The sequence below is a fragment of the Triticum urartu genome, chromosome 1A, assembly GCF_056163025.1.
Source record: "Triticum urartu cultivar PI428250 chromosome 1A, HENAU_Tu73, whole genome shotgun sequence".
In the NCBI taxonomy this organism is placed as follows: Eukaryota; Viridiplantae; Streptophyta; class Magnoliopsida; order Poales; family Poaceae; genus Triticum; species Triticum urartu.
The window spans coordinates 487356253-487380444 of NC_141873.1; the positions used below are offsets into that span (position 1 = coordinate 487356253).

The 24192-nt window shown below is 45.0% G+C and overlaps 2 protein-coding genes and 1 long non-coding RNA gene across 4 annotated transcripts; all 3 read left to right on the forward strand.

Moving 5' to 3' along the window:
* The first annotated feature begins 7448 nt into the window (after nt 1-7448).
* Nucleotides 7449-10072, forward strand: LOC147991842 (uncharacterized). Its single transcript, XM_087538838.1, has 6 exons — nt 7449-7513; nt 7600-7680; nt 8504-8750; nt 9753-9859; nt 9916-9994; nt 10040-10072. Exons 1-6 carry the CDS (start codon nt 7449-7451, stop codon nt 10070-10072), a joined length of 612 nt encoding a protein of 203 aa, XP_087394964.1.
* Nucleotides 10073-12495: 2423 nt separating this feature from the next.
* LOC147991843 (uncharacterized) lies at nt 12496-14859 on the forward strand. 2 transcript variants are annotated; one of them, XR_015614138.1, is made up of 4 exons: nt 12496-13010; nt 13121-14429; nt 14523-14585; nt 14685-14859. It is a non-coding gene; the product is annotated as an uncharacterized LOC147991843 (long non-coding RNA). The 2 variants fall into 2 exon arrangements; XR_015614132.1 differs by having other exon boundaries at nt 14523-14859.
* A 2810-nt stretch (nt 14860-17669) lies between these two features.
* On the forward strand, nt 17670-18244 carry LOC125532940 (histone H4). The gene has a single exon (XM_087526494.1). It carries the CDS (start codon nt 17755-17757, stop codon nt 18064-18066), a length of 312 nt encoding a protein of 103 aa, XP_087382620.1. The 5' UTR covers nt 17670-17754; the 3' UTR covers nt 18067-18244.
* Nucleotides 18245-24192: the final 5948 nt, after the last annotated feature.

Consider the following 24192-nt stretch of genomic DNA (forward strand, 5'->3'; position numbering starts at 1 on the left):
CGGTTATGGTTTAGTTGATTTGGATCACGTGATCACTTAGAGGATTAGAGGGATGTCTATCTAAGTGGGAGTTCTTAAGTAATTTGATTAATTGAACTTAAACTTATCATGAACTTAGTACCTGATAGTATCTTGCTTGTTTATGTTGATTGTAGATAGATGGCTCGTGCTGTTGTTCCGTTGAATTTTAATGCGTTCCTTGAGAAAGCAAAGTTGAAAGATGATGGTAGCAATTACACGGACTGGGTCCGTAACTTGAGGATTATCCTCATTGCTGCTCGGAAGAATTACGTCCTGGAAGCACCGCTAGGTGCCAGGCCTGCTGCTGGAGCAACACCAGATGTTATGAACGTCTGGCAGAGCAAAGCTGATGACTACTCGATAGTTCAGTGTGCCATGCTTTACGGCTTAGAATCGGGACTTCAACGACGTTTTGAACGTCATGGAGCATATGAGATGTTCCAGGAGTTGAAGTTAATATTTCAAGCAAATGCCCGGATTGAGAGATATGAAGTCTCCAATAAGTTCTATAGCTGCAAGATGGAGGAGAACAGTTCTGTCAGTGAGCATATACTCAAAATGTCTGGGTATAATAATCACTTGATTCAGATGGGAGTTAATCTTCCAGATGATTGCGTCATTGACAGAATTCTCCAATCACTGCCACCAAGCTACAAGAGCTTCGTGATGAACTATAATATGCAAGGGATGAATAAGACTATTCCCGAGCTCTTCGCAATGCTGAAAGCCGCGGAGGTAGAAATCAAGAAGGAGCATCAAGTCTTGATGGTTAACAAGACCACTAGTTTCAAGAAAAAGGGCAAAGGGAAGAAGAAGGGGAACTTCAAGAAGAACGGCAAGCAAGTTGCTGCTCAGGAGAAGAAACCCAAGTCTGGACCTAAAGCCTGAAACTGAGTGCTTCTACTACAAGCAGACTGGTCACTGGAAGCGGAACTGCCCCAAGTATTTGGCGGATAAGAAGGATGGCAAGGTGAACAAAGGTATATGTGATATACATGTTATTGATGTGTACCTTACTAGAGCTCGCAGTAGCACCTGGGTATTTGATACTGGTTCTGTTGCTAATATTTGCAACTCGAAACAAGGACTACGGATTAAGCGAACACTGGCAAAGGACGAGGTGACGATGCGTGTGGGAAATGGTTCCAAAGTCGATGTGATCGCGGTCGGCACGCTACCTCTACATCTACCTTCGGGATTAGTATTAGACCTAAATAATTGTTATTTGGTGCCTGCGTTGAGCATGAACATTATATCTGGATCTTGTTTGATGCGAGACGGTTATTCATTTAAATCAGAGAATAATGGTTGTTCTATTTATATGAGTAATATCTTTTATGGTCATGCACCTTTGAAGAGTGGTCTATTTTTGATGAATCTCGATAGTAGTGATACACATATTCATAATGTTGAAGCCAAAAGATGCAGAGTTGATAATGATAGTGCAACTTATTTGTGGCACTGCCGTTTAGGTCATATCGGTGTAAAACGCATGAAGAAACTCCATACTGATGGGCTTTTGAAACCACTTGATTATGAATCACTTGGTACTTGCGAACCGTGCCTCATGGGCAAGATGACTAAAACACCGTTCTCTGGTACTATGGAGAGAGCAACAGATTTGTTGGAAATCATACATACAGATGTATGTGGTCCGATGAATATTGAGGCTCGTGGCGGATATCGTTATTTTCTCACCTTCACAGATGATTTAAGCAGATATGGGTATATCTACTTAATGAAACATAAGTCTGAAACATTTGAAAAGTTCAAAGAATTTCAGAGTGAAGTTGAAAATCATCGTAACAAGAAAATAAAGTTTCTATGATCTGATCGTGGAGGAGAATATTTGAGTTACGAGTTTGGTGTACATTTGAAAAATTGTGGAATAGTTTCGCAACTCACGCCACCCGGAACACCACAGCGTAATGGTGTGTCCGAACGTCGTAATCGTACTTTATTAGATATGGTGCGATCTATGATGTCTCTTACTGATTTACCGCTATCATTTTGGGGTTATGCTCTAGAGACGGCCCCATTCACGTTAAATAGGGCACCATCAAAATCCATTGAGACGACACCTTATGAACTATGGTTTGGCAAGAAACCAAAGTTGTCGTTTCTTAAAGTTTGGGGCTGTGATGCTTATGTGAAAAAGCTTCAACCTGATAAGCTCGAACCCAAATCGGAGAAATGTGTCTTCATAGGATACCCAAAGGAGACTGTTGGGTACACCTTCTATCACAGATCCGAAGGTAAGACATTCGTTGCTAAGAATGGATCCTTTCTAGAGAAGGAGTTTCTCTCGAAAGAAGTGAGTGGGAGGAAAGTAGAACTTGACGAGGTAACTGTACCTGCTCCCTTATTGGAAAGTAGTACATCACAGAAAACTGTTTCAGTGACACCTACACCAGTTAGTGAGGAAGCTAATGATGATGATCATGAAACTTTAGATCAAGATACTACTGAACCTCGTAGATCAACCAGAGTGAGATCCACACCAGAGTGGTACGGTAATCCTGTTCTGGAAGTCATGCTACTAGATCATGATGAACCTACGAACTATGAAGAAGCGATGGTGAGCCCAGATTCCGCAAAATGGCTTGAAGCCATGAAATCTGAGATGGGATCCATGTATGAAAACAAAGTATGGACTTTGGTTGACTTGCCCGATGATCGGCAAGCAATTGAGAATAAATGGATCTTCAAGAAGAAGACTGACGCTGACGGTAATATTACTGTCTATAAAGCTCGACTTGTCGCAAAAGGTTTTCGACAAGTTCAAGGGATTGACTACGATGAGACCTTCTCACCCGTACGATGCTTAAGTCTGTCCAAATCATGTTAGCAATTGCCGCATTTTATGATTATGAAATTTGGCAGATGGATGTCAAAACTGCATTCCTGAATGGATTTCTGGAAGAAGAGTTGTATATGATGCAACCAGAAGGTTTTGTCGATCCAAAGGGAGCTAACAAAGTATGCAAGCTCCAGCGATCCATTTATGGACTGGTGCAAGCCTCTCGGAGTTGGAATAAACGTTTTGATAGTGTGATCAAAGCATTTGGTTTTATACAGACTTTTGGAGAAGCCTGTATTTACAAGAAAGTGAGTGGGAGCTCTGTAGCATTTCTGATATTATATGTAGATGAGAACAACATAGAACAAGCAAGCAAGCAACAGGGTGTGTTAAGGAACAAACTGATTAGCAAGCCAACAAGCATATAAAGAAGTAAAGGTGTTGGAAAGGACTAACCACAAGTTGAAGGAAATATGCCCTAGAGGCAATAATAAAGTTATTATTTATTTCCTTATATCATGATAAATGTTTATTATTCATGCTAGAATTGTATTAACCGGAAACATAATACATGTGTGAATACATAGACAAACTTAGTGTCACTAGTATGCCTCTACTTGACTAGCTCGTTAATCAAAGATGGTTATGTTTCCTAACCATGAACAAAGTGTTGTTATTTGATTAACGAGGTCACATCATTAGTTGAATGATCTGATTGACATGACCCATTCCATTAGCTTAGCACCCGATCGTTTAGTATGTTGTTGTTGCTTTCTTCATGACTTATACATGTTCCTATGACTATGAGATTATGCAACTCCCGTTTGCCGGAGGAACACTTTGTGTGCTACCAAACGTCACAACGTAACTGGGTGATTATAAAGGAGCTCTACAGGTGTCTCCAATGGTAGATGTTGGGTTGGCGTATTTCGAGAATAGGATTTGTCACTCCGATTGTCGGAGAGGTATCTCTGGGCCCTCTCGGTAATGCACATCACATAAGCCTTGCAAGCATTGCAACTAATGAGTTAGTTGCGGGATGATGTATTACAGAACGAGTAAGGAGACTTGCCAGTAACGAGATTGAACTAGGTATTGGATACCGACGATCGAATCTCGGGCAAGTAACATACCGATGACAAAGGGAACAACGTATGTTGTTATGCGGTCTGACCGATAAAGATCTTCGTAGAATATGTAGGAGCCAATATGGGCATCCAGGTCCTGCTATTGATTATTGACCGGAGACGTGTCTCGGTCATGTCTACATTGTTCTTGAACCGTAGGGTCCGCACGCTTAACGTTACAATGACAGTTATTATGAGTTTATGCATTTTGATGTACCGAAGATTGTTCGGAGTCCCGGATGTGATCATGGACATGACGAGGAGTCTCGAAATGGTCGAGACATAAAGATTGATATATTGGAAGCCTATGTTTGGATATCGGAAGTGTTCCGGGTGAAATCGGGATTTTACCGGAGTACCGGGAGGTTACCGGAACCCCCCGTGAACTATATGGGCCTTAGTGGGCTTTAGTGGAAAGGAGAAAGGGGCAGCCCAAGGTGGCCGCGCGCCTCCCCCCTCCCCTAGTCCTATTAGGACAAGGAGAGGTGGCCGGCCCCCTCTCTCTCTTTCCCCCCTCGAGGAATCCTATTCCAACTAGGATTGGGGGGGGGGGAATCCTACTCCCAGAGGGAGTAGGACTCCCTTGGCGCGCCCTCCTTGGTCGGCCGCCCCCTCCCCCTTGGCTCCTTTATATACGGAGGCAGGGGGCACCCTAGGACACACAAGTTGATCCTTGAGATCGTTCCTTAGCCGTGTGCGGTGCCCCCTGCCACCATATTCCACCTCGATCATATTGTAGCGGTGCTTAGGCGAAGCCCTGCGACGGTAGAACATCAAGATCGTCACCACGCCGTCGTGCTGACGGAACTCCTCCCCGATGCTTTGCTGGATCGAAGCCCGGGGATCGTCATCGAGCTGTACGTGTGCTAAGAACTCGGAGGTGCCGTAGTAACGGTACTTGGATCGGTCGGATCGGGAAGACGTACGACTACTTCCTCTACGTTGCGTCAACGCTTCCGCAGTCGGTCTGCGTGGGTACGTAGACAACACTCTCCCCTCTCGTTGCTATGCATCACCATGATCTTGCGTGTGCGTAGGAAATTTTTTGAAATCACTACGTTCCCCAACACAAGTGTGTCAAGGACACATATTTATCCCAAAATTCATACTATTTGGGAAGCGTTAATCTCTATTGGAGAGGTGTTGGAACCAAAGCTCTAGATAGCCACCAAGTGGCTAACCTTATTGTCCCTTTGAGTCACCCCCAACGAATGAGTCTCAAATCACTCGGGGTTGGTCTTTTGGGCCTTGACTCCTACCGCCCAACAGCTCAAATCTACAAGAGTAACAAGCATTGATGATGAACGAGTTGGGGAATTAGCAATCGGTTTGCTGGAAGTATAGATCAGGTGAACCTCTTACAAATCCCAAAAGTTGGTGGGGTTTGAGTGGGAAATTTGGTGTGATCAATATTTTAGAGTACATAAATGAAGAACAACTCGAAGTCAATGGCTAGGTTAAGAGGTCAGAGAAGAGGGTATTTATACCCCCTTGGGCAAAATGAGAGTTGCCCTGCAAGGGACCCTAAGGACGCGGGGTTCGGCCCGAGTACCCAGAATGACCAGTGCACCAGCTCTCGGATGACTCCGATGACCTGGGGTAAGAGGACTTCGGATAAAGCCCACTCCGGTCTACCTCCGTTGACCCCGAGGCCGACCCCTCCGACGACTACTAGCATCCCGACAAGGACTAGAGCTAGCTCTTAATTTATCCCAATGTAGTGCTATAGCTTAATTTATGTTGTTTTATGTTTAATAATGTTCTACATTTCGTTGAGTTGAAAATTTGTGCAATGAACTATGTATTTATGTTCATGTCTGATTTGCTTTTCAAATCTCTGGTCACCAACTTTTGTTCTGCTGGAAAAACCAAAAAAAATTCCAGAGACTTAAAACCTCTATCTCCATTCATAGAAACAATTTTTGGTCATCAAATTATAGGGCTATTGTTGAAGATGTTCTTAATCAATATGCTAGTTGTAAGCATCAACCAATGGAAAATTCTAATCTTCACACAGATTTTCAACATTTTTTAACATGTTCAACCCATTTGAATTTGACAAAGGAAGATGGTATGATGGAGATATTTGAAGGAAAATAATAATCTCTACTCCTAATGTCTCAGTTGGTAGGTCGCGTTCCAGGTTTTATTTTCGTCCCACCTCACCCGGTCTTTTTTGGTACTTCTTTGGTACTTGCTCCCACCTCCCGCTCAACCGAGACGGTTTATTTTCATACTCCCTCCCACCTTCCAGGTAGTTCCCTCCACGTAAAAAAATCGAACCAACCAATAACGTTATGAGGGAGCGATGCCTCCAGGTACTCCCCTCCATGCAAAAAAACGGACAAAAATAAACCGACGAAAGAAAACCAGCGAAAAAAACCCGTCTTGGACTGGCAACGTGCGAACGAGCGAGCGAGCGAGGAAGCCTCCAGGTCCCTTCGCCGTTGCCCTCACACATCAAGCCGCCGCCCTCGCCCTCGCCCTCGCAGCCGCCGCCGATCCCCTCCCCCATCTTCCTCCCTCAAACGCTAACCCGTCTCGTGGTGCGCCACCGCCCGTCGCGGCCGCCCCCGCCACCTCCCGCCGCGGCCGCCGCCCCAGCTCCAGCCGTGGCCGTCGCGCCCAGATCCAGCGGCGGCTGCCGCTCCACCTCCAGCCGCGGCTGCCGCCCCCACGTCCCACCGCGGCCGCTGCCCGCGCCAACGACCCCTTCCTCCGCCGCCGCGCCACGGGTCCACTTCGCCATGAGCTCCAGCGCCGACCATCCCGCCGCTGCTCGTGATCCCCTCTTCCACTTCACCGGAACCGTAAGTCCACATGAGTATGCGTAGCAGGTTCACCAGATCCTCCTGACATGTTCTTCCTTCTCCAAGAATATTTTCTTTTATGTTTAATTTTTCGTCATATGATCATTTCCTATTACCCCACTGCAGGCCAGTTTGTGATGTTAGATAGTAGTTGTGTAATATATATGCTAGGCAAGGTTTTGTACTCCTGATTCTAATGTTTCGTTCCTCACGTCTGAATTCAGGAAAATTAGCCAAGATACGCAACAAACATATCAGCCGCAGCTAGCTGCTATGCGCACATGTGCAAAAACAAACTTATTAATCCTTTGCCGCAGACAATACTGAAGCACTAACACAAACAAGATCCTTCTGAAGATAGTCTCTGAATGCAAATGATCATGACTTATGAATTTGGAGCCATGGCCCATGTGTAGGCAAGGGCAATGATCCCTTTTACTACTTGAGCGGTCCAACAGAGGTATTTCTATTTTTCTATCCTCAAAAGAAAAAAGCAGTGAAAAGAAGATAGAGCTCGTTTAGTTTGTTTCTACAAATCTTCGACAACACGTTTATAAGAATATCACCGGCCTAAATGCTTGTTACTTACAATATTTTTAATTTAGTTGACCTCTTGAATGCAGATTATTGAAGGTTGTTTCTGAAGTTGTGATTGACTGGAACCATTGCTTGGATTAAGTGGGAGTGAAGATGTTCTTTCTGTCTATATCTGGTTCTATTATTGGCAAATTTGTGCCTTCGAGATTGCTGCGAGTGTTTGTGTTCCTGAGCTGAAAATTTAGATTATTACCATGTTTGGTCTCCTGAATATAAATCATGATTCTTTGCATCTCAATTGCAGACCAGCAGACCTTTCCGTCCTCATATTCCCCGGATTCGTTTTCTGCGATCGAGCGCCCGAGCGGTTGCATCTCGACGGCAGGTGCGCGCTCCATTTCAGTAGTTATACTTCAGTCCAGAAGTTTTTCTGGGCTCTCTAACTTTTTTGAGTGGTTTTTCCAGTTCCCTTTACAACCGACTTAGCTTTATACTATGAGCAGTGAGCAAGTCATGTATAAAGCAAAAACAAAGTATTAGTCTGCTATCAAATGGTACATTTATTTGAACTCTAAGGGCAGGTTCAGGGTCTCATGAAGAGGGCATGTGTTTGTATTAGGTGAGATCTGAACTGATTCTGACCAATGTGAAATTAATTTTGTTGTTGATGGATCTGCAATTATTTTTATGTTCACAGAAGTGCCGTAGTTGAGAAGCCTGAGAAGAATATATCACTTAGGTACAGATTCGAGCTAGGGTTTTTCATTTTCTCCTTTCAATCCATTTATCATGCGATAATTTGCCCATAAAATACATACATGATGGTCGTCGTTGGACAGACTATATTTGTTTACTTCTACCCATAAATTTAAAGTCCTGAACATGTATATTACACATCTCTTGCAGGATATATTAATATTAAACTATGTGTGCGTTCCACTGCATTCATCTATTTAATGCATGATATTTCTAAGCTTGGTTCAGGCTGTGCCGCATCTATCTATATAATGCACAATATTTCTATGCTTGGTTCAGGTTGTTTCTGACAACCATTGGCAATCTGTCCCTATGTCATTCCTCTTATATATACATAAGAACTGTCTACACAGATCAGAGTGTGTATGAGGGTCGTTTCCATTTGTGTTATGTTCCCTTTATTGTTCTATCGATGTAAAACCCTTGACGAATTATCCATTCCTTTTTCGCAGATCAGAAGATTTTGCAGTTGACAAGCTTATAGGTTTGAGCACCCCGAACAACGGGGTGGGCCCTTTGACCCGTGGGTTTTGCTGGTACCAAGAGAAGGAGGTTCCTTTTAACCTGCAGGAGCTCTGCCAATGGCAGCGTGCTTTCCTTGACAATGACGTGGTACTGCACGTACGCAAGATACAGCGAGTGAAATCGGCGCAAGAGGGCATCTTGCAAGCAGCACCAAATCCTATATTATGGGACCGAGTGAGTATCTCAAAGAAGAAATAATTTTTTTGATGTAGGAATATCTGTAGGCTGATTATGCTTTGATGTATAGATCGCAGTAGCACTTAGGTAAAATATAAGTTCTTAGCCAGTTCAATAGTACTTTTGTTGAACAATGCTCAATTGGCATTACGCTAAAACCTCGAGAATACCTGAGGGGACAAGGCAAGTGTTGTTTGTAATGACTTGTGTTATGATATTGCAAAATAGATTAGACGGAAAAGTACATAGCATTGCCATGGAATATTTAATACTTTTAGATCTGCGTGTTCATATGATGGCATCCACAAAATCCTTTCTACCATGTGGGTGTGTTTGTGTTAGAATTGTTTCACACAAATAGTCAAATTATTTTCTATGTGTATGCTTCTCCTTTTATCAACTTATAAGAAATTATATTAATGGGGCATGCTTTATTTGCAAGATATAGATGTCTTAACTTGATAAAAGGACTTTATATCGAATGTGTTTGTGCGACTGAAGATGAGGCATGCTTTATTTGAAAAATTATATTGAGTGTGTTTGTGCGACTGGAGATGGAGGATGGCTTGTGCTCTCACTTGTGCGGTTACCACGGTGCTCCGGCCATTATGAAGAGGTGTTGTGTGCAACTACATTTATCTTGTACCAAATTACTATGCCATTGAGTTCAAAATTGTAGACACGGTAGCTTCAAAGCATGATGCGAAATTACTTGGTGCAGTGTGATACAGACAAATGTCATGGCGCATTGGTGCTTTGCTTTGAAATCCAGGAAATTAGTTGGGATTGAAGAATTAGCTCTTGTTATTCATTAATCGTTACCATTTTAAGATTCCTCATTTGTGAAAACTGAAGTCCCCATTCCTTTTGGTCATTTAAGAAAGCATATGAAAGTGACACGACACACTGTCCCACATATATCTTAACTCTTCTAAAATCATGTTTCACTGTTTAGTTTGTGCTACAAATAATGTCGGTAAATTGAACTTACTAAATCAGGTCAAATGTGGCTCGGTGATAGAATTAAGCATAAAGGAGGAAGATACCAGCACCAGCCCCAGCAATAAAGACTGCGGCAACGGCGACGGCAGTGTGTCCCGGCGAGTGTGAGCAATGGCAGCATCATCTCTGACTCCGAGTACCTGACCAAGACGCTGCCCAGGTCACATGTCAAGGACTTCCTCTTGGACGATGCCGCCTCCTTGGCTGTTGTTGTCGTCTCCTCAAATAAGTTGTATCAGGTTAGTTCCATTGCACTGCAAATACTACCACTTCTTTTTTTTTAGAAAAGGAGGATGACCCTCGGCCTCCGCATCTAGGAGATGCATGCGGCCACTTTATTGATTATTCTCGTTGACCTTACAAAGTATTACAACAATATGCCTAAATCCGCCATCTTGGCAACATATGTCACTACTCCTATCCATATGATGAAGGGATGCTAGCTAGGCCAAATACCCAGACCACTCATCTAAACCTACCATCAAAAGCCGGAAGCCCCGGCCGAGCCACATACCGGGTCTGGGGCACAAAACGGTCTGACGCACTCACATGTGTCGTCGCCGCCATCTTCTACAGGTCCGTCTTCAGAGCAGATATTGAGCCTTCTACCTTGTTAGGCCACTCTGTCATCGACGCCACCATGACGCCAGACAGCCACCTCCTCCTGCGCGAGTCCATCTACACGCATCGGGCGCCGAGTCTCCGCTGCGTCACGCCGCCGAGATCCGCCGTCTTCGACGCGGAGGAGGAAACACCGCTCCACCTCTGAGCGCATCGTCGGCCACCTGCCGCGATGTCGTGCAAGTCCAGCTCTGGGAAAGCACGCAGGGAATCACGATCTTCAAGACGACGCCCTTAGGAGGGGAAGCGATGCCATGCCATCGTCTGGTCCTGCACCGCAGGTCCTGGGCTTTCACCCGAAGAAAGTGACCCGAGAGCGGAGGAGGTCGGAGAACTCCACAACGGCCCCCAGGAGGAGAGCGACATCCGCAGACACCGCGCCGTCGGCTTTCGCCCGAAGCAACCCTACCTCCGCACCCTCACGCTGTCGGACGAGGATGGGGGAACCCCAGCGCCGCCAGCATGCAAACCCACTGGCCCAAGCACCTCATGCGCGGCGGCGGCGCCATCACCACGCACGACCACCAACCTCACCGCGGGCCGAAGCCAACGGGCCAGATCGACCGAGCCCGCCACGGCCAGATCTGAAACCTCGGGACGCCGTCGCATCGAGGCAGCCACGAGCAGCCGGCAGCCCATCACCTGCGAGAGGTCGAGGACGCCGCGCCGAGCAGCCGCCACGCCGGCCGGAGACGTCGAGGACGAGACTCCCACAACCACGGGCTCACACCGGCGACCTAGGCCGCCGAGCGAGCGGAGATCCCTGCCGCCACCGTCCTCTGACGCGGGCTTCGTCCGGCGGACTCATCCGGCGGTGGCGGGAGGGGGGCGTGATGTAGAGGGGGGCGGCGGCGGCGTTCCTCGGGTTCCCCCGAGCCGCCCTAGGGACGACGCGGGGCGAGGCATCTTTTTCTCTAACCAGTAAGTCGTATCAGGTTAGTTCCATTGTACGCCAGTGTCGTCTGGCACGCGAAGTCAATTTCTTGTATCGCCCATTGTTGTTCATCTGCTACTCTAACCAGTAACCATCCCTTGCTCCCAATAATCAGAGTGAGTATAGATCGTCTAGACTACTTTTTCTGGGCTACTAAAATATACGAAGAGACATCAAGGTTAGAAATCAATTAGGGAGGCACTAACATTATGCCTTGATTCAGATGTTGTAAAAAAATGCCTTGATTCAGATGGTTCCGTCAATTTTTTGCATTTATTATGGATAATTTGTATTAGTTTCCTTTTGGAGTAAAAAATGGGTTGAAATTGATATAATACAATTTTGGTTAAACTTCATTGTAGTTTTATCAACAGTTATGAGAGTTTGCTACCTCATGTTTTTTTATTTAAAATGAAGATGTCGGTATTATATGCATTGTCGACTTTGTTGGACATTTAATAAAGAAAATTTATATGAAACATGTACATCTAATGTGGTTGATGTCTGCAAACTAGAATTAAGAACCCTTTGGTTACTGATCAATATCTACATCTTTGTTGTGCCGTGGCAACGCACGGGCATTCACCTAGGATAGCAAAAAATCTATTCTTTTGTTCTGCTACAATCGAGGAACCAGCTTTAAAATTCGTAACTGTAATCAAATTACATATGTGTTCCTATTAAAAAGAGAGAGCAATGCATGCCAGCATGTGTGTCTCGGCGTGGCGTGCCGCAGCGGATCACAATATCCTTCTAGGTACGTATGTGCTGTGTGCCTATGTGTATAAGCTGCACAAGCATCTCTATACCGCCCGTCGCTTATGTCTCTGTTTTCTTCTACCGTAATGTCGTCGGTAATTGGTTGCTCTATTTCTTTCCTCTCTCTAGCGCACTTCTCTTTGGGTTCCATGCTTCAATCAAATTTAGATACATTATAACCAAGCCTAAACCAAGCTCTTTCACGCCCCCAATGATTTTGGCCGTCGGATTTTGCTTTTGAATCGTTTCTGGCCGTCAGATGGTGGTTTCCGCGCGTGCTTACCGCGACCTGGGCTGCGTGTCCTAAAGAGCCGCTACTCTCAGGACTTTTTCTAAGGCTTGTGGTTGATTGGGCTTGGTCGGCCTGGTATTGAAGCCCATTTGTCTAACCGAGCGATCTGTCGCTGACTCGTCGATCCAGTCCAGCCGAGGCGCGGTTGGGGATCAAGCTTGCGAGGGGATCCAGCGTGGGATGGAGGCGAGGCGCTCGAGCGACAGTGATGGTGGCGATGGGGTAAGATCTGCGGCATGTCTTCGGCGGTCTTGCTCCTCTTTCCCTTTCCCTGCGCCAAGCGATGGCAAAGAGGAGGAGGCTGCTTCGCCGATGGCGTATGGTGGGTGTGCCGGTGGTGTGCGTGGATTGAGGCCATGAGCGACGGCTCTGTAACCTAACGCCTCCCTCCGTGTCTCCTCGATCGGGACACCATAGGCCTCCCCTCCCCTCTCCCTTCCGCTGGCGCACGAGCACAACAGCAGGCACCTCCGGATCTCCCTTCCCTCCGCCGGACGGCAGGTGCCCACAATCCAAATTTTCTGATAGCTGAAATAGGCGGCCATGGGAGCCAACGCTCGAACTTGGGGAGCCAGATGCGATCAGAGGCGCATATAGAGATGATGATGATGATAACCACCAGGGCAGTTGATTGTTTTGGTTTTCCCAGGTCCGATTGATTGTTTTGGTCAGTTTCGATTCTTTCTGTTGATGCCTCTACCCATTGGGACCATGTGAAATGACTCTCGCCGGTGGTGATTTGTTGAATTGATTTTGTAGGGCCTGCTGATGATGACGTTTTTGGGCCGACATGAACCTGATGTTCTTGATGTGGATGATGTAGCAGGCAATGGCCACACCGGCCAAGGGTCAACAACATGAGCAAGTGAACCAGACGCTACTATTGGGGATGGCTGAGACACTACAAGACATATTTTATCATATTATAGGCTAATCTTCGTTGTTGTAAGTACCACACGCCACATATGACATCTCATATTGCGCCTACACAGGCAATTATAACATGCGTTCCAAACAGCATATGTGTGAAGAACAGAAATAATAGTGGATATGGGACTGCTCTGTGTCCAAAGCACTGTCCATTTTTCGGAAAATGAGTCCCTCAAGAATCCTCTGGATATAATCTCTTTCTGTATTGATTCCTTTTTTACTGCTGTCATAAAATAAAATGTGTAGCTACAGTTGCTTGATTACAACTCATGTTTCAGCTATGGACTTATGGTTTATGCGTCTTGCCCATGTTCTCAACTTCTAACGATGTAAAAAATGATCATCATAACCAAATTTCTCATCTATGATAGTTAAGTTAAGCTATAGTCGTGTGAGGTTCTCCACCTAATATTCTTAGCACTGAATTTGTAGGCGATAAACACCTAAGTTTACTCATGGTGCATTATAGCAATTTTTACGTAGTACAATAGGTGTATGTTTGCATATGTTCTATCTCAAACCAATTTGTAGTATGTTTCCTATTATTACATCTCTTTCCTGCTATTACATCTCTGATTAGTGTACTTTCTTAAATAATTTATCTGCTAATATTTATCCCTTTTTTTAGCAGACATGTGTCTTCGTGGTCATCTGTACATATGCTAATGGCAGCTTTAGTATTGCAAATCAACCTTCATATTTGTATCTTTTATTTGCAGTGCACAGTTTGTGATTTAATCATTCACCCAACTGGTAGGATCTGAGTCTGGAGGACTCCATACCATGGCATTTAATCTTCTTACATGTTGGAATTTCCTTGCAACAACTGATGGTAACGATTGTCTGGCTAAATTGGTCGTACTCACATGAACAATTAGTCGCACCTTTTCCCTTCAGCTCGCTCCTAAAATTGACGTCTACAGATGATACCCAAATTTTGCAGGCTGATAAAAAGAAGTTACAGTTTAATTGAAGGGAGAATGAAAATTTCAATATTGGCATCCTTATATAAGGCCTTCTATGTCTTTTTTCTAAGGCCACAAACAAGAAAACATGCAGTCGTCTTATGGCCGTGGGCTGGAGGGCGGCGTGCAAGGACAACCAAAAAGATCACATCCACCTACTTTTGGCTGTTTGTGTGAGTAGATAGCTTCACCTTGGCTTGTTGTGAGTATTGCAACGTTGGTTATCAGTTATCATTCTCCCCTTCTTTGTTAAATTCATGGTGCAGGTCACTCTTCTTTGGTGAATCATTCCAATCATTTCGTTGGGGCTCTGCATCCCATCTGAATGGGTACATTACCCATCCAAAATCAGAACCTGTTGCTCACTCTACGATCTAATATTATAACATTTTGTTCACTTCATGATTTGATGGTACAACATTTTGCAGATACCAACAAAAGCAGTGTTTAGTCCATCGCTGAATTGTATTGCCCTTTGCTTCTGGGTATAGAACTAGATATCACATGGACCTCTCCCTGGAAGCAAGCAAACATTTTTGACTCGTGAGGTCAATGGTGCCAAGCTTACAAGTTAATGTAGGAAAGTTAATAGGAACTATACAAATGAAGTCAGAGTTTAGTTAAAACTTCATAAACATTTCTCGTAGCTAATGTATTTTGTCTTGTGTACTATATCTTGTCGTGTTTTTATGTAATTGGGCTCTTTTGTTGTGAAAAAAATTAGATGTGTTTTCTCTCTTCTCCTTTCAGTTCATCAAACTAATCCATGATATATATGTAGTTCTCTCATGGATGAGCGACCACCTAAAGGTGTTGTATAGTTCTTCCATTCTTCAGTGAAACATTACATTGACTTTCTATGGCCTTGTAGTTAATTTCTGTGATTGAGATAGTTACTACCAAAGGTGTTATTCTTTTGGTCAGGTTGCAGATTTGGCTATTTATTTTTGTTATTTTATAATTTGTATTTGGTGTTTGCAAATAGTTGGCGTGTTCCATTTTTTTCAAGAAACACAAGATGTGGATTTTTGACCTCTTTGATTACTGTCCAACAAATGTGTTAGTACATGGAAATTTAACATTATTTTTCATGAGTCCATGCATTTGTGGAAGTTCCTATCATCTTATCGAAAAAATAAACGGGCGCTGCAACGCGCGCCATCAATGTTCTAGTCAAATTGACAGCATTACAGGATTGTGTGCCGATTTTTTGTTTTTCTTTCACAGTAGTAATTAGGGGATTGTGATACAGTCTTGCCCAATCTCAGAACTAAGACTCCCAGTCGATACTATATCCATGAGATCTACCATTAAGATCCATGCAAAAAAACAGTTTTTTCTCTCTCCTGTATGTTAGGTTACTTAACTAATACTTGGTTAAATTTCAGTGGACTGAGACCTAGACATACTCATTGTGATAAGTTAGGATTGGCTCCCAAAAGTTGTTGCTCGCCTCTGCCCATCTTCGCGCTCCTCGCTGCCGCCCACGCGGGCCGCCGCGCGAAGCCTGGTTAGGCTGGATAGCGGCGGGGCTTTCTCCTCCCCGTCTGTCTCTGGCGGCGCAGGGTGCGGCGGGTCCAACGGGGGTGCGGGGCTGTGTGCAGGGCGTGGCAGCTGGGTTGTAGGTTGTGACGCTGGTAGCATGGGCACTCGTCGGTGCCGCAGTGGCTGTGCGGTGGAGGCGGGGCTTCGTCCTTCGGGCGAATCGTGCAGGGCAGTCCCGGTCCGATCTGGCACCGGCGGCCCGTCCGACGGCGAGGGCCGAGGCTAGCAGGGGCCGTGGGCGGCCGACATTGCCGTGGATCCGTGGGCAGTGCTGGTGGCGTGGCTAAGGTGGGGGGGTGCGTGCGCGTCCTGGAGGCCGGTCGGGCCTTCCTCCCCGACTTCTGGACGACGGCGTGCGGCGCTGGTGGGCTTCTCTTGGGCCCATCCTTGGTGGTGGATCTACCCTCCTCTTCGGCAGACATGCGGCTGTTGTGGCCTCTCACCAGTCTGCACCAGTAGCCGTGGTGGGGCGAAGTAGGGGTGCTTCGACAAGGGTGGGGGGGAGGTCGTAGGAGGGACGGGGCTCCGCCGTTGTTGAGTCGCATGTCGCCGGTATAGGGGGTGCCAGTTGTGGCCGTGTGTCACTCCTCCCCCTTCCTCTTTCCCCAGCCTAGTGCTTTCTGGCAATGCTTCAGGTGGGACGGGCGTTGTCGGTTCCGACGGTGGTTAGACTTGGCGGAGCTATTTGAGGCCACCCCCATTGATGTTCTCAGGGTGGTTTGGGTGCAGAGCCACGGCCCTGGCGATGGGAGGCGCGTTGATTGGGCGCATTTTGCGTGGCTTGGGTGCGGGCGAGCAAACATGGCCGCTTGGGCGAGTGGTTGGCGGAGCAGGGGTGTGACGGAGGGGCTCAGAGCACCAAGGTACATCACTTGCCCAATCTTTGTACTAGCCGGCGGCGGCGGCATCCGCAGATGTTGTTTCCTTTTTGCAGGCTCCACCGCGGTACTCTCACTCCCTTCGTGTTGCTCTGGGTGAAAACTTGATCCATGGGATGCGACGGTGGCGGCTGTCCTGGTCCTGCCCTTCTTGGAGGTGCCGTTTTGGAGTCATCGCTCCGGCGTTGGCCATCTCAACTCTCCTCGGTGGATCTACCATGTGGTGGTCCGTCGGCTAGAAGCGGTTCTTCTGTGCTCATTCGTAGTATGCTTGGTAGTCGTTGGGATGGTTTATCGGCACCTTTGTATCTTGCTTTGGGTGTGTGTATCGGTCTTCTCGAATGTATGAGGTGATGGTTGCTTTATAATATAAAGCGGGGGAGGCCTTTTTCGTCATTAGGGGATTGTGTCGTGGAGAGATAGAGAAGGCTAGAAAGAAAGAGGAAGCAAGAGTGAGAAAGAGAAGGTTAGAGAGATAGATGCAGGGTGATAGACAAAGTGGGAAACGAGAGACAAATATGTAATGTATTTATATGTGCAATTGAATTAGAACAGACTAAAAAGCCCATGGCAACGCACGGGCATTATACTAGTCAGTTGTAATTTTGTACTGTAGAACCGAAGTTTGGGTATCGAAATTGTTCACAACTCACGTTCAATATCACCAGTTGTGGTTCCCGTTCATGCATGCCTTCCGCTATATACCATACAAATCACAGCAAAATTTGAATTCGCAGAACATAAAGGAGGAAACGCAGAACCCTGCGACCAGCCACCCAACACCCGCAAAAAAAAGCACCCTAAATTTGTTCGAGCTGGCGCCTCAATTCAGACGCGCCCCGCCACTCCAGCAATCGGTGCCTCCCGCCAGGTCATCAATCCGCGGCATCTCTCCCCCGGATCGCGATCTCAACCGTACACTCCATCCACATCGAACGGCAGGAAAACGCCTCCTCCCACCTCTCGCCCCCCTTAAAATCCCCTTCCCCCTCCCGGCAAATCGCACAAAACAACCACCACCGCTCCTCCAATCCCACATTCGCTCGCAGCTCGAACCAAGGAGAGACCGTCAGCCATGTCCGGGCGCGGCAAGGGAGGCAAGGGGCTCGGCAAGGGCGGCGCCAAGCGCCACAGGAAGGTGCTCCGCGACAACATCCAGGGCATCACCAAGCCGGCGATCCGGCGCCTCGCTCGGAGGGGCGGCGTGAAGCGCATCTCGGGGCTCATCTACGAGGAGACCCGCGGCGTCCTCAAGATCTTCCTCGAGAACGTCATCCGCGACGCCGTCACCTACACCGAGCACGCACGCCGCAAGACCGTCACCGCCATGGACGTCGTCTACGCGCTCAAGCGCCAGGGTCGCACCCTCTACGGCTTCGGCGGATAGGCCCCTCGTGGTCGTCAATCTTCGTTGCCCCCCTGCAGATTCCTAAAGCTCGATGAGAACCTGACTTGTTTAGTTCGCTATTTCCCCTGTAGTTCCAAGTGAATCATGAAACAAAGCTATTCGCATCTGGAGTTTGGAAATTGTACTTGTCTTTGTGCAAATAAACTGTTTGTGATTTTGTCTCGCTGGTTATCTCTGTCATGTACGATTGTTGTTTCTTCTCTGATGTTAAATTTTGTGCGCTTGGGAGTAAGATTTGTTTGCCATCCTCTTACAAGGACCAGGAACATCATCTGCTCTGTATCTGCTATTTCTTCTGATGCATTTGTATTAGGAACCATTTATAATCATTCCATGTTGCAACGATGTGTGTAATTGAGATTGGGTTTAGTCTGCATTTCATACATCGATTTCTGGATTGATTTGCTATGTCATTTACTCTGCAAATCATCATGCTGTTCTTGTTAATAAGAAATGTCACCTGCTCTGTTTCTGTTTTTTTTTGTTACTATAGTAATACTTCATCTGATGCATTATACATTTTGGCAATGGCTGCAACAACTTAATCCTTCAGTTTTTTTACTAGCTTATCAGCATAATTCTCCATATTCATTTTGCTAATCTCATATGATGTACGACAGTAGGGAAGTTTGGTGAATTACTTCTGACTTGATGTGCTTACACCACTGCCTTACATGCTTTGAGACAAAATAACTCTGCAGTTCTTACTTGAGGCCTGCAAAAGTCTGTATCAACAGGTTTAAAAACAGTAGAGAACAATGACCTGTGAATCCTTGAATCCTAAAAAAGTGATCTCCAGTAGCGATGAAAAATGAGAATAACAGAATGCATTGCATTCAAGCAAGTTTCCTGTAGACTATCTTCATATCTCAAGAACAGTTTGGATGAAGGAATAATAATTTGTCATTGGAGGACATGCTACAGCAAGTTGAATTGATATATAAAAGAAGTCTGTTCCTTGCAGAATAACTGAAGACAACCATTGTTATTTTGATAGGCAAAATTCCATAGGCACATTACAATATTTCAATACATTCTTCCTTTGACACATTCCCAGGTTTGGACACCCTCCCACATGAACAATCTCAGGTCTTAGGAACACCTCTTATGAAACCGAACACTTGATACAAGGAGGAGATGACACAATAAAAACTGAAGGCAAGGTACAGACACAAATGCTGAAGTGCACAACAAAATGACCCTCTAATTTTGTAAAATAAATACAATCAGAATTTGACACTCCTGCTAAAATTATGCACAATCATATTGGTGGAGAGAAGTAACAAAAATCACTATCAAATATGGGCAACAAGAAGACTGAAATTTTATAGGTGGAGAAAAGGATGAAACAACAAAGGTGAGCATTGTTCCATGCACACCCACATGGATAATAAATTCGAAAACAATACTAGGAAAATTTTAGAACATCTGAAATTTTGAGGTATAAAACTTGGTTGACCATTCTACTGACATGTAAAATTTCGTGAAGTATTGACACCCGTGGTACTCTTAGTGAAGAAAATACAATTGAGACTTTACTATTCATCAAAGAGTGTTTTCTAACATAACTTCGATCTTGTCATTTTTGACCCAAATACCACTAAGGTCATCTCTTTGTGAAACTTCATACGCAATTATACCGGTCGACTATGCGTGTTATAAAATGTTTTCTAGTTTTTTTTTGTTTTTTCTAGTTTTTTCCCCAAGTTTACTATGGCATGGAACCAAGCTCACCAAATCCGCGTCCAAGAAAAGGAGTATCAAGTTCTTGGTGTTGTGTTTACTTGATTCACATAATCCAGTACCAAGTAGCGTAACTGTGCTTTTCAAGGTGTACACGTCACATCTGTTCTGAACTTTAGATTGTTGTCATAGAGCAAGAGGAATTCCGAGTAGTCAGATGAGGACTGTACTACATTTAATCTTGATAGTAGGCGTTTCTCGTGCTTATAGGCGTAACCAGTATGATTGCAACACTCGCGGAAGTGCAACAGTGTCCGCTTTTTTGAAGAAAACCCCAAACCGACAGCTTAGTATTCTTCTTTATACCTTGCAGAAGTCTAAATTATGTCCTTTAATATTGATTCATGTGTAATCAGATGTCAAGATGTAAATATCAGCAGCCAATATTGTCCTGCAACTGGTTCTAAAAAAAATTTGTCCTGCAACTTAAACTAAAGTGTCCAGTTCATTTTCTTTTTTCGCAAAGCTTGCATATCATTTTATTGATAAAAGGGTAGAAGAAAGTACATGTTTGGTTACACCACACAGGATGATGGTGCCAATTCTGGAGGCGTCGGCTCTTTCCCAACATCGCGCGTCGTCCTGGATAGTTTGCAACACGCGAGTGGCGGATGGTCGAGATTTTTCGAAGATACAACCATTGCGGTGGCAAAGGTGTCAGGCCAAGAGTACGATGATCGAGGATAAACCTCAGCGCACGGAGGTTGGCGCTTGGGAGCAAGAAGACGCCCACAAGTCTACAAAGGGGGTCGTCGGACATGGGGGAGATGTCGTCGACTGACACCAAGCAAGAACTCATGTCAGATTTGGCGCGAGAAAGGACATCCAACAATGAGGTGGTACATGGTTTCTAGCACCTGATCGTAAAAGGAGTACAAATGCTCGTGGGAGGCCACGCCGGGCTAAGCGGTCCGCCGTCCAGAAATAATCGAGAATGAATAGTTGATACGTTCATTTTGCATCATGTTTTTATGTTAATATTTATTGCATTATGGGTTGATTTTTCACTTTATGATACAATTCTTATGCCTTTTGTCTCTTATTTTATAAGTTTCACATAAAGAGCCGGATTGCCGACAGCTGGAATTCTGGACCAAAAAGGGCTATCGAGGCATTTTTTCTCAACATTTCCAAATGAGCTGAAAATTGACGGAGAATTATTTTGAAATATATTAAAATTATTGGCGAAAGAAGTATCAGACGGGGACCCACCAAGCAGCCACAAGCCTGCCCTGTGGGCCCGCCCCCTGAGCTTGTGGTGAGCCTGGCAGGCCTCCGAGGCCCATCTTCACCTATATGATGCCATTTGCCCTGGGAAAAAAAATCAGAAAAAAGGTTTCAGACGAAGCGTTGCCGTCTCAAGGCGGAACCTGGGCAGGAGCACTTTTACTCTCCGGTGGAAACTTCCCTTCAGGAGGGGGAAATCGAAGCCATCGTTGTCACCAATGATCCTCTAATCATGGGAGGACCAATCTTCATCAACATCTTCACCAGCACCATCTCATCTCAAACCCTACTTCATCTCTTGTATTCAACCTTTGTCTCAAAATCTCAGATTGGCAACTGTGGGTTGCTAATGGTGTTGATTACATCTTGTAGTTGATGTTTGTTGGTTTATTTTGTGGAAGATCATATTTTCAGATCCATTATGCTATTCAATACCCCATGATCTTGAACATGAATATGTGTTATGAGTAGTTACATTTGTTCTTGAGGACATGGGAGAAATCTTGTCATAAGAAATCATGTGAATTTGGTATTCGTTCGATATTTTGATGATATGTATGTTGTTGTTTCCCTTAGTAGTGTTATGTGAACGTCAACTACATGGCACTTCACCATCTTTGGGACCTAAGAGAAAGCATTGCGGAGTAGTTGTTAGATGATGGGTTGCTACAGTGACAGAAGGTTCAACCCTAGTTTATGCGCTGTTACAAACGGGCCGATTTGGATCTATATGTTTCATGCTATGGTTATGTAAGTGCATCTAGTGCCCCTTAGTGATTTTGGTGTATTGAAGACTTATAGGTTAAGGGACTAATGCGTGTGTAAGTGTACACATGTCTATAAGTCTATGAGGAGTTTGATATTTACAGAAAAAGTCGACCCCTAAAAATGAATATCTTCGACTGAAGATTTTGGTATTTCTGAAGACTTTCATGAAGACTTTGAAAGTGAAGAAATTGGTGTGTCCGTGAAGACTTGATATTCATGCGAGAAATATGAAGCTTGAAGACTTTCGTGTTCATAGTTTTGTTTTTCTCTTTCTTGAGTCATAGGAAACACCGTACTGTTAAAGGGGGTCGAGGAAATACTAAGGAAAAATTTCCATGTGATGCTCAACTCAAATCCTACACCTATCAATCCCTTCGAGTGAAGCCATTGGAAATCTCATACAGTTCAGTCAATTTCTTCAGTGACAGAGACGAAGTTCTTCTGGTCTCTGAGGAATTTGTCCTGACTGAGGAGTTAGGAATTCGCCAGTGCGGATTGCCTACACAATGAGGAACATGATAGCCCTAAGGATTTTGCTACTCAAAATTCCGACCGTTACTGTGCTATGCGCCAGCTGTCCCAAAATATCTATCCACCTAACGGTCATATCATTGAAGGGCATTTATGTCTTATCATGTCGGGCTGCTCCCTAGGCTATAAATAGCCGCCCCCTACAACCACTAGCTGGTTGGCTGCTCCGAGAGAACCTGACACTTGTCATTTGAGAGCAACCCATCCTCCGAGGACTTTGAGCGAAAATCATCAAGTGAGGAAAAACCAAAAACCCAAAACCCAAACACCTACAAACCCCAAGTGATTGAGCATCACTGAAGAGATTGATTCTGAGTAGATCCGACGCTTGTTACCTTTGAAGACTATGCTTCTTCCAGACGGTTAGGCGTCATGATCTAGAGCATCCAAGAGGAATTGTGGATCGCCGAGTGACCAAGTTTGTGAAGGTTTGGAAGTCGCCTGAAGACTTACCATGAGTGATTGGACGAGGTCTGTGTGACCTTAGTTCAAGGAGAATACGGTGAGTACTGGGTGTCTTGGACCAAGTGTCCTTGACTGGGTGTCCGGGACTGTGTGTCCTCGAGTTTAAATACTCAGCCGCTCCAACCAGACGTACAACTGAGACAGCGGTTGGAACTGGTCTACCAAATCATTGTCTTCACCGAGCTTACTGATTCTATTTTCTCAACTCTTTCATTTCGTCATAACTGTGTTGTATGTTTGTTCATATCTGTGTTTGAAGACTTTGACTAAAGATTTTCTCAATTTCCTCAGTTCAATTTCTTCAGTCTATTTGTCTTCATCCTGAGTTATCCTGTGATTACGCTTCCTGTACTCTGTGCTGTCTTCATTTCATCATGATGACTATACTTGTATTCTGTTGTGTTTACTTTTGAGTACTTATTCCGCTGCTAGTAGTTCTTCGCTAAGAAATTTCCTCACCAGCAAATTCCTCAGTGAAGAATTTCATAAAAATCGCCTATTCACCCCCCTCTAGTCGATATAACGCACTTTCAATTGGTATCAGAGCAAGGTACTCCCTTGTTCTGTGTGATTTTGGTTTAACCGCCTGGAGTTTTAGTTATGTCGACCGCAGGTATGACGAAGGTGACATGCCCCATCTTTGACGGTCACAAGTATCCCAAGTGGAAGGCCATGATGAAAAAACGCCCCATGGCGATGAACAGCGAGTTGTGGACCGTCACTGAGATTGGCCTGACTGATCTGTGCAAGATGGCGGATGCTGATGACATTCGCGAGTATACTCTTCTCAACCTCACGGCGAAGGATGTCATATGCTCCAGCCTATCACAAAATCAGTTCAGAAATATCATGCATCTCGATCATGCGAAGCTCATTTGGGACCATCTCTCTAAGGTCTATGAAGGTCATCGAACTTGTCATGATCCTTGGTTTGAGGACTTCAAGGAATCTCTCAAAACGATGACATTCGAACCAGAATCATCATCTTCTACATCATGCCTTATGAAAAAAGATGCTGAGGTAACTGAATGCTACCTATCCGAGTCCAGTGATGATGAATCTGGTGATGAATTTGGACCCAGCTATGTTAAACTGCTTCCCTTGCTACTAAACAACAAAGAGCTTTGAAAAAAGCTCACTATATGCTAAACAAGAGCGATGATATGTTGGGTGAGGAAATGGATCAGTCAAAAGCTTTGGCTGAAAGTCTTCAGAGATTTCATACTAAGTATGACACCCTTCAAGATCAACATAACACTCTCTTATCGGATCATGAGAAGCTTTCTTATGAATTTCTTCAAAGAAAGCAAGACCTTGAGAAGCTAAGAGTGAGTTATGAAGACCTTCAAAAGGAGCACGATTCATTACTTG

What these genes read in the sequence shown, in the direction of transcription:
- LOC147991842 (XM_087538838.1), top strand. Translation starts at nt 7,449, where the DNA reads ATGTTCTTTCTGTCTATATCTGGTTCTATTATTGGCAAATTTGTGCCT. An exon ending in ATCCTATATTATGGGACCGA is followed by an intron (nt 8,751 to 9,752) that starts GTGAGTATCTCA and finishes TTACTAAATCAG; the next exon opens with GTCAAATGTGGCTCGGTGAT. An exon ending in GGCAGTGTGTCCCGGCGAGT is followed by an intron (nt 9,860 to 9,915) that starts GTGAGCAATGGC and finishes GACGCTGCCCAG; the next exon opens with GTCACATGTCAAGGACTTCC.
- LOC125532940 (XM_087526494.1), top strand. Translation starts at nt 17,755, where the DNA reads ATGTCCGGGCGCGGCAAGGGAGGCAAGGGGCTCGGCAAGGGCGGCGCC.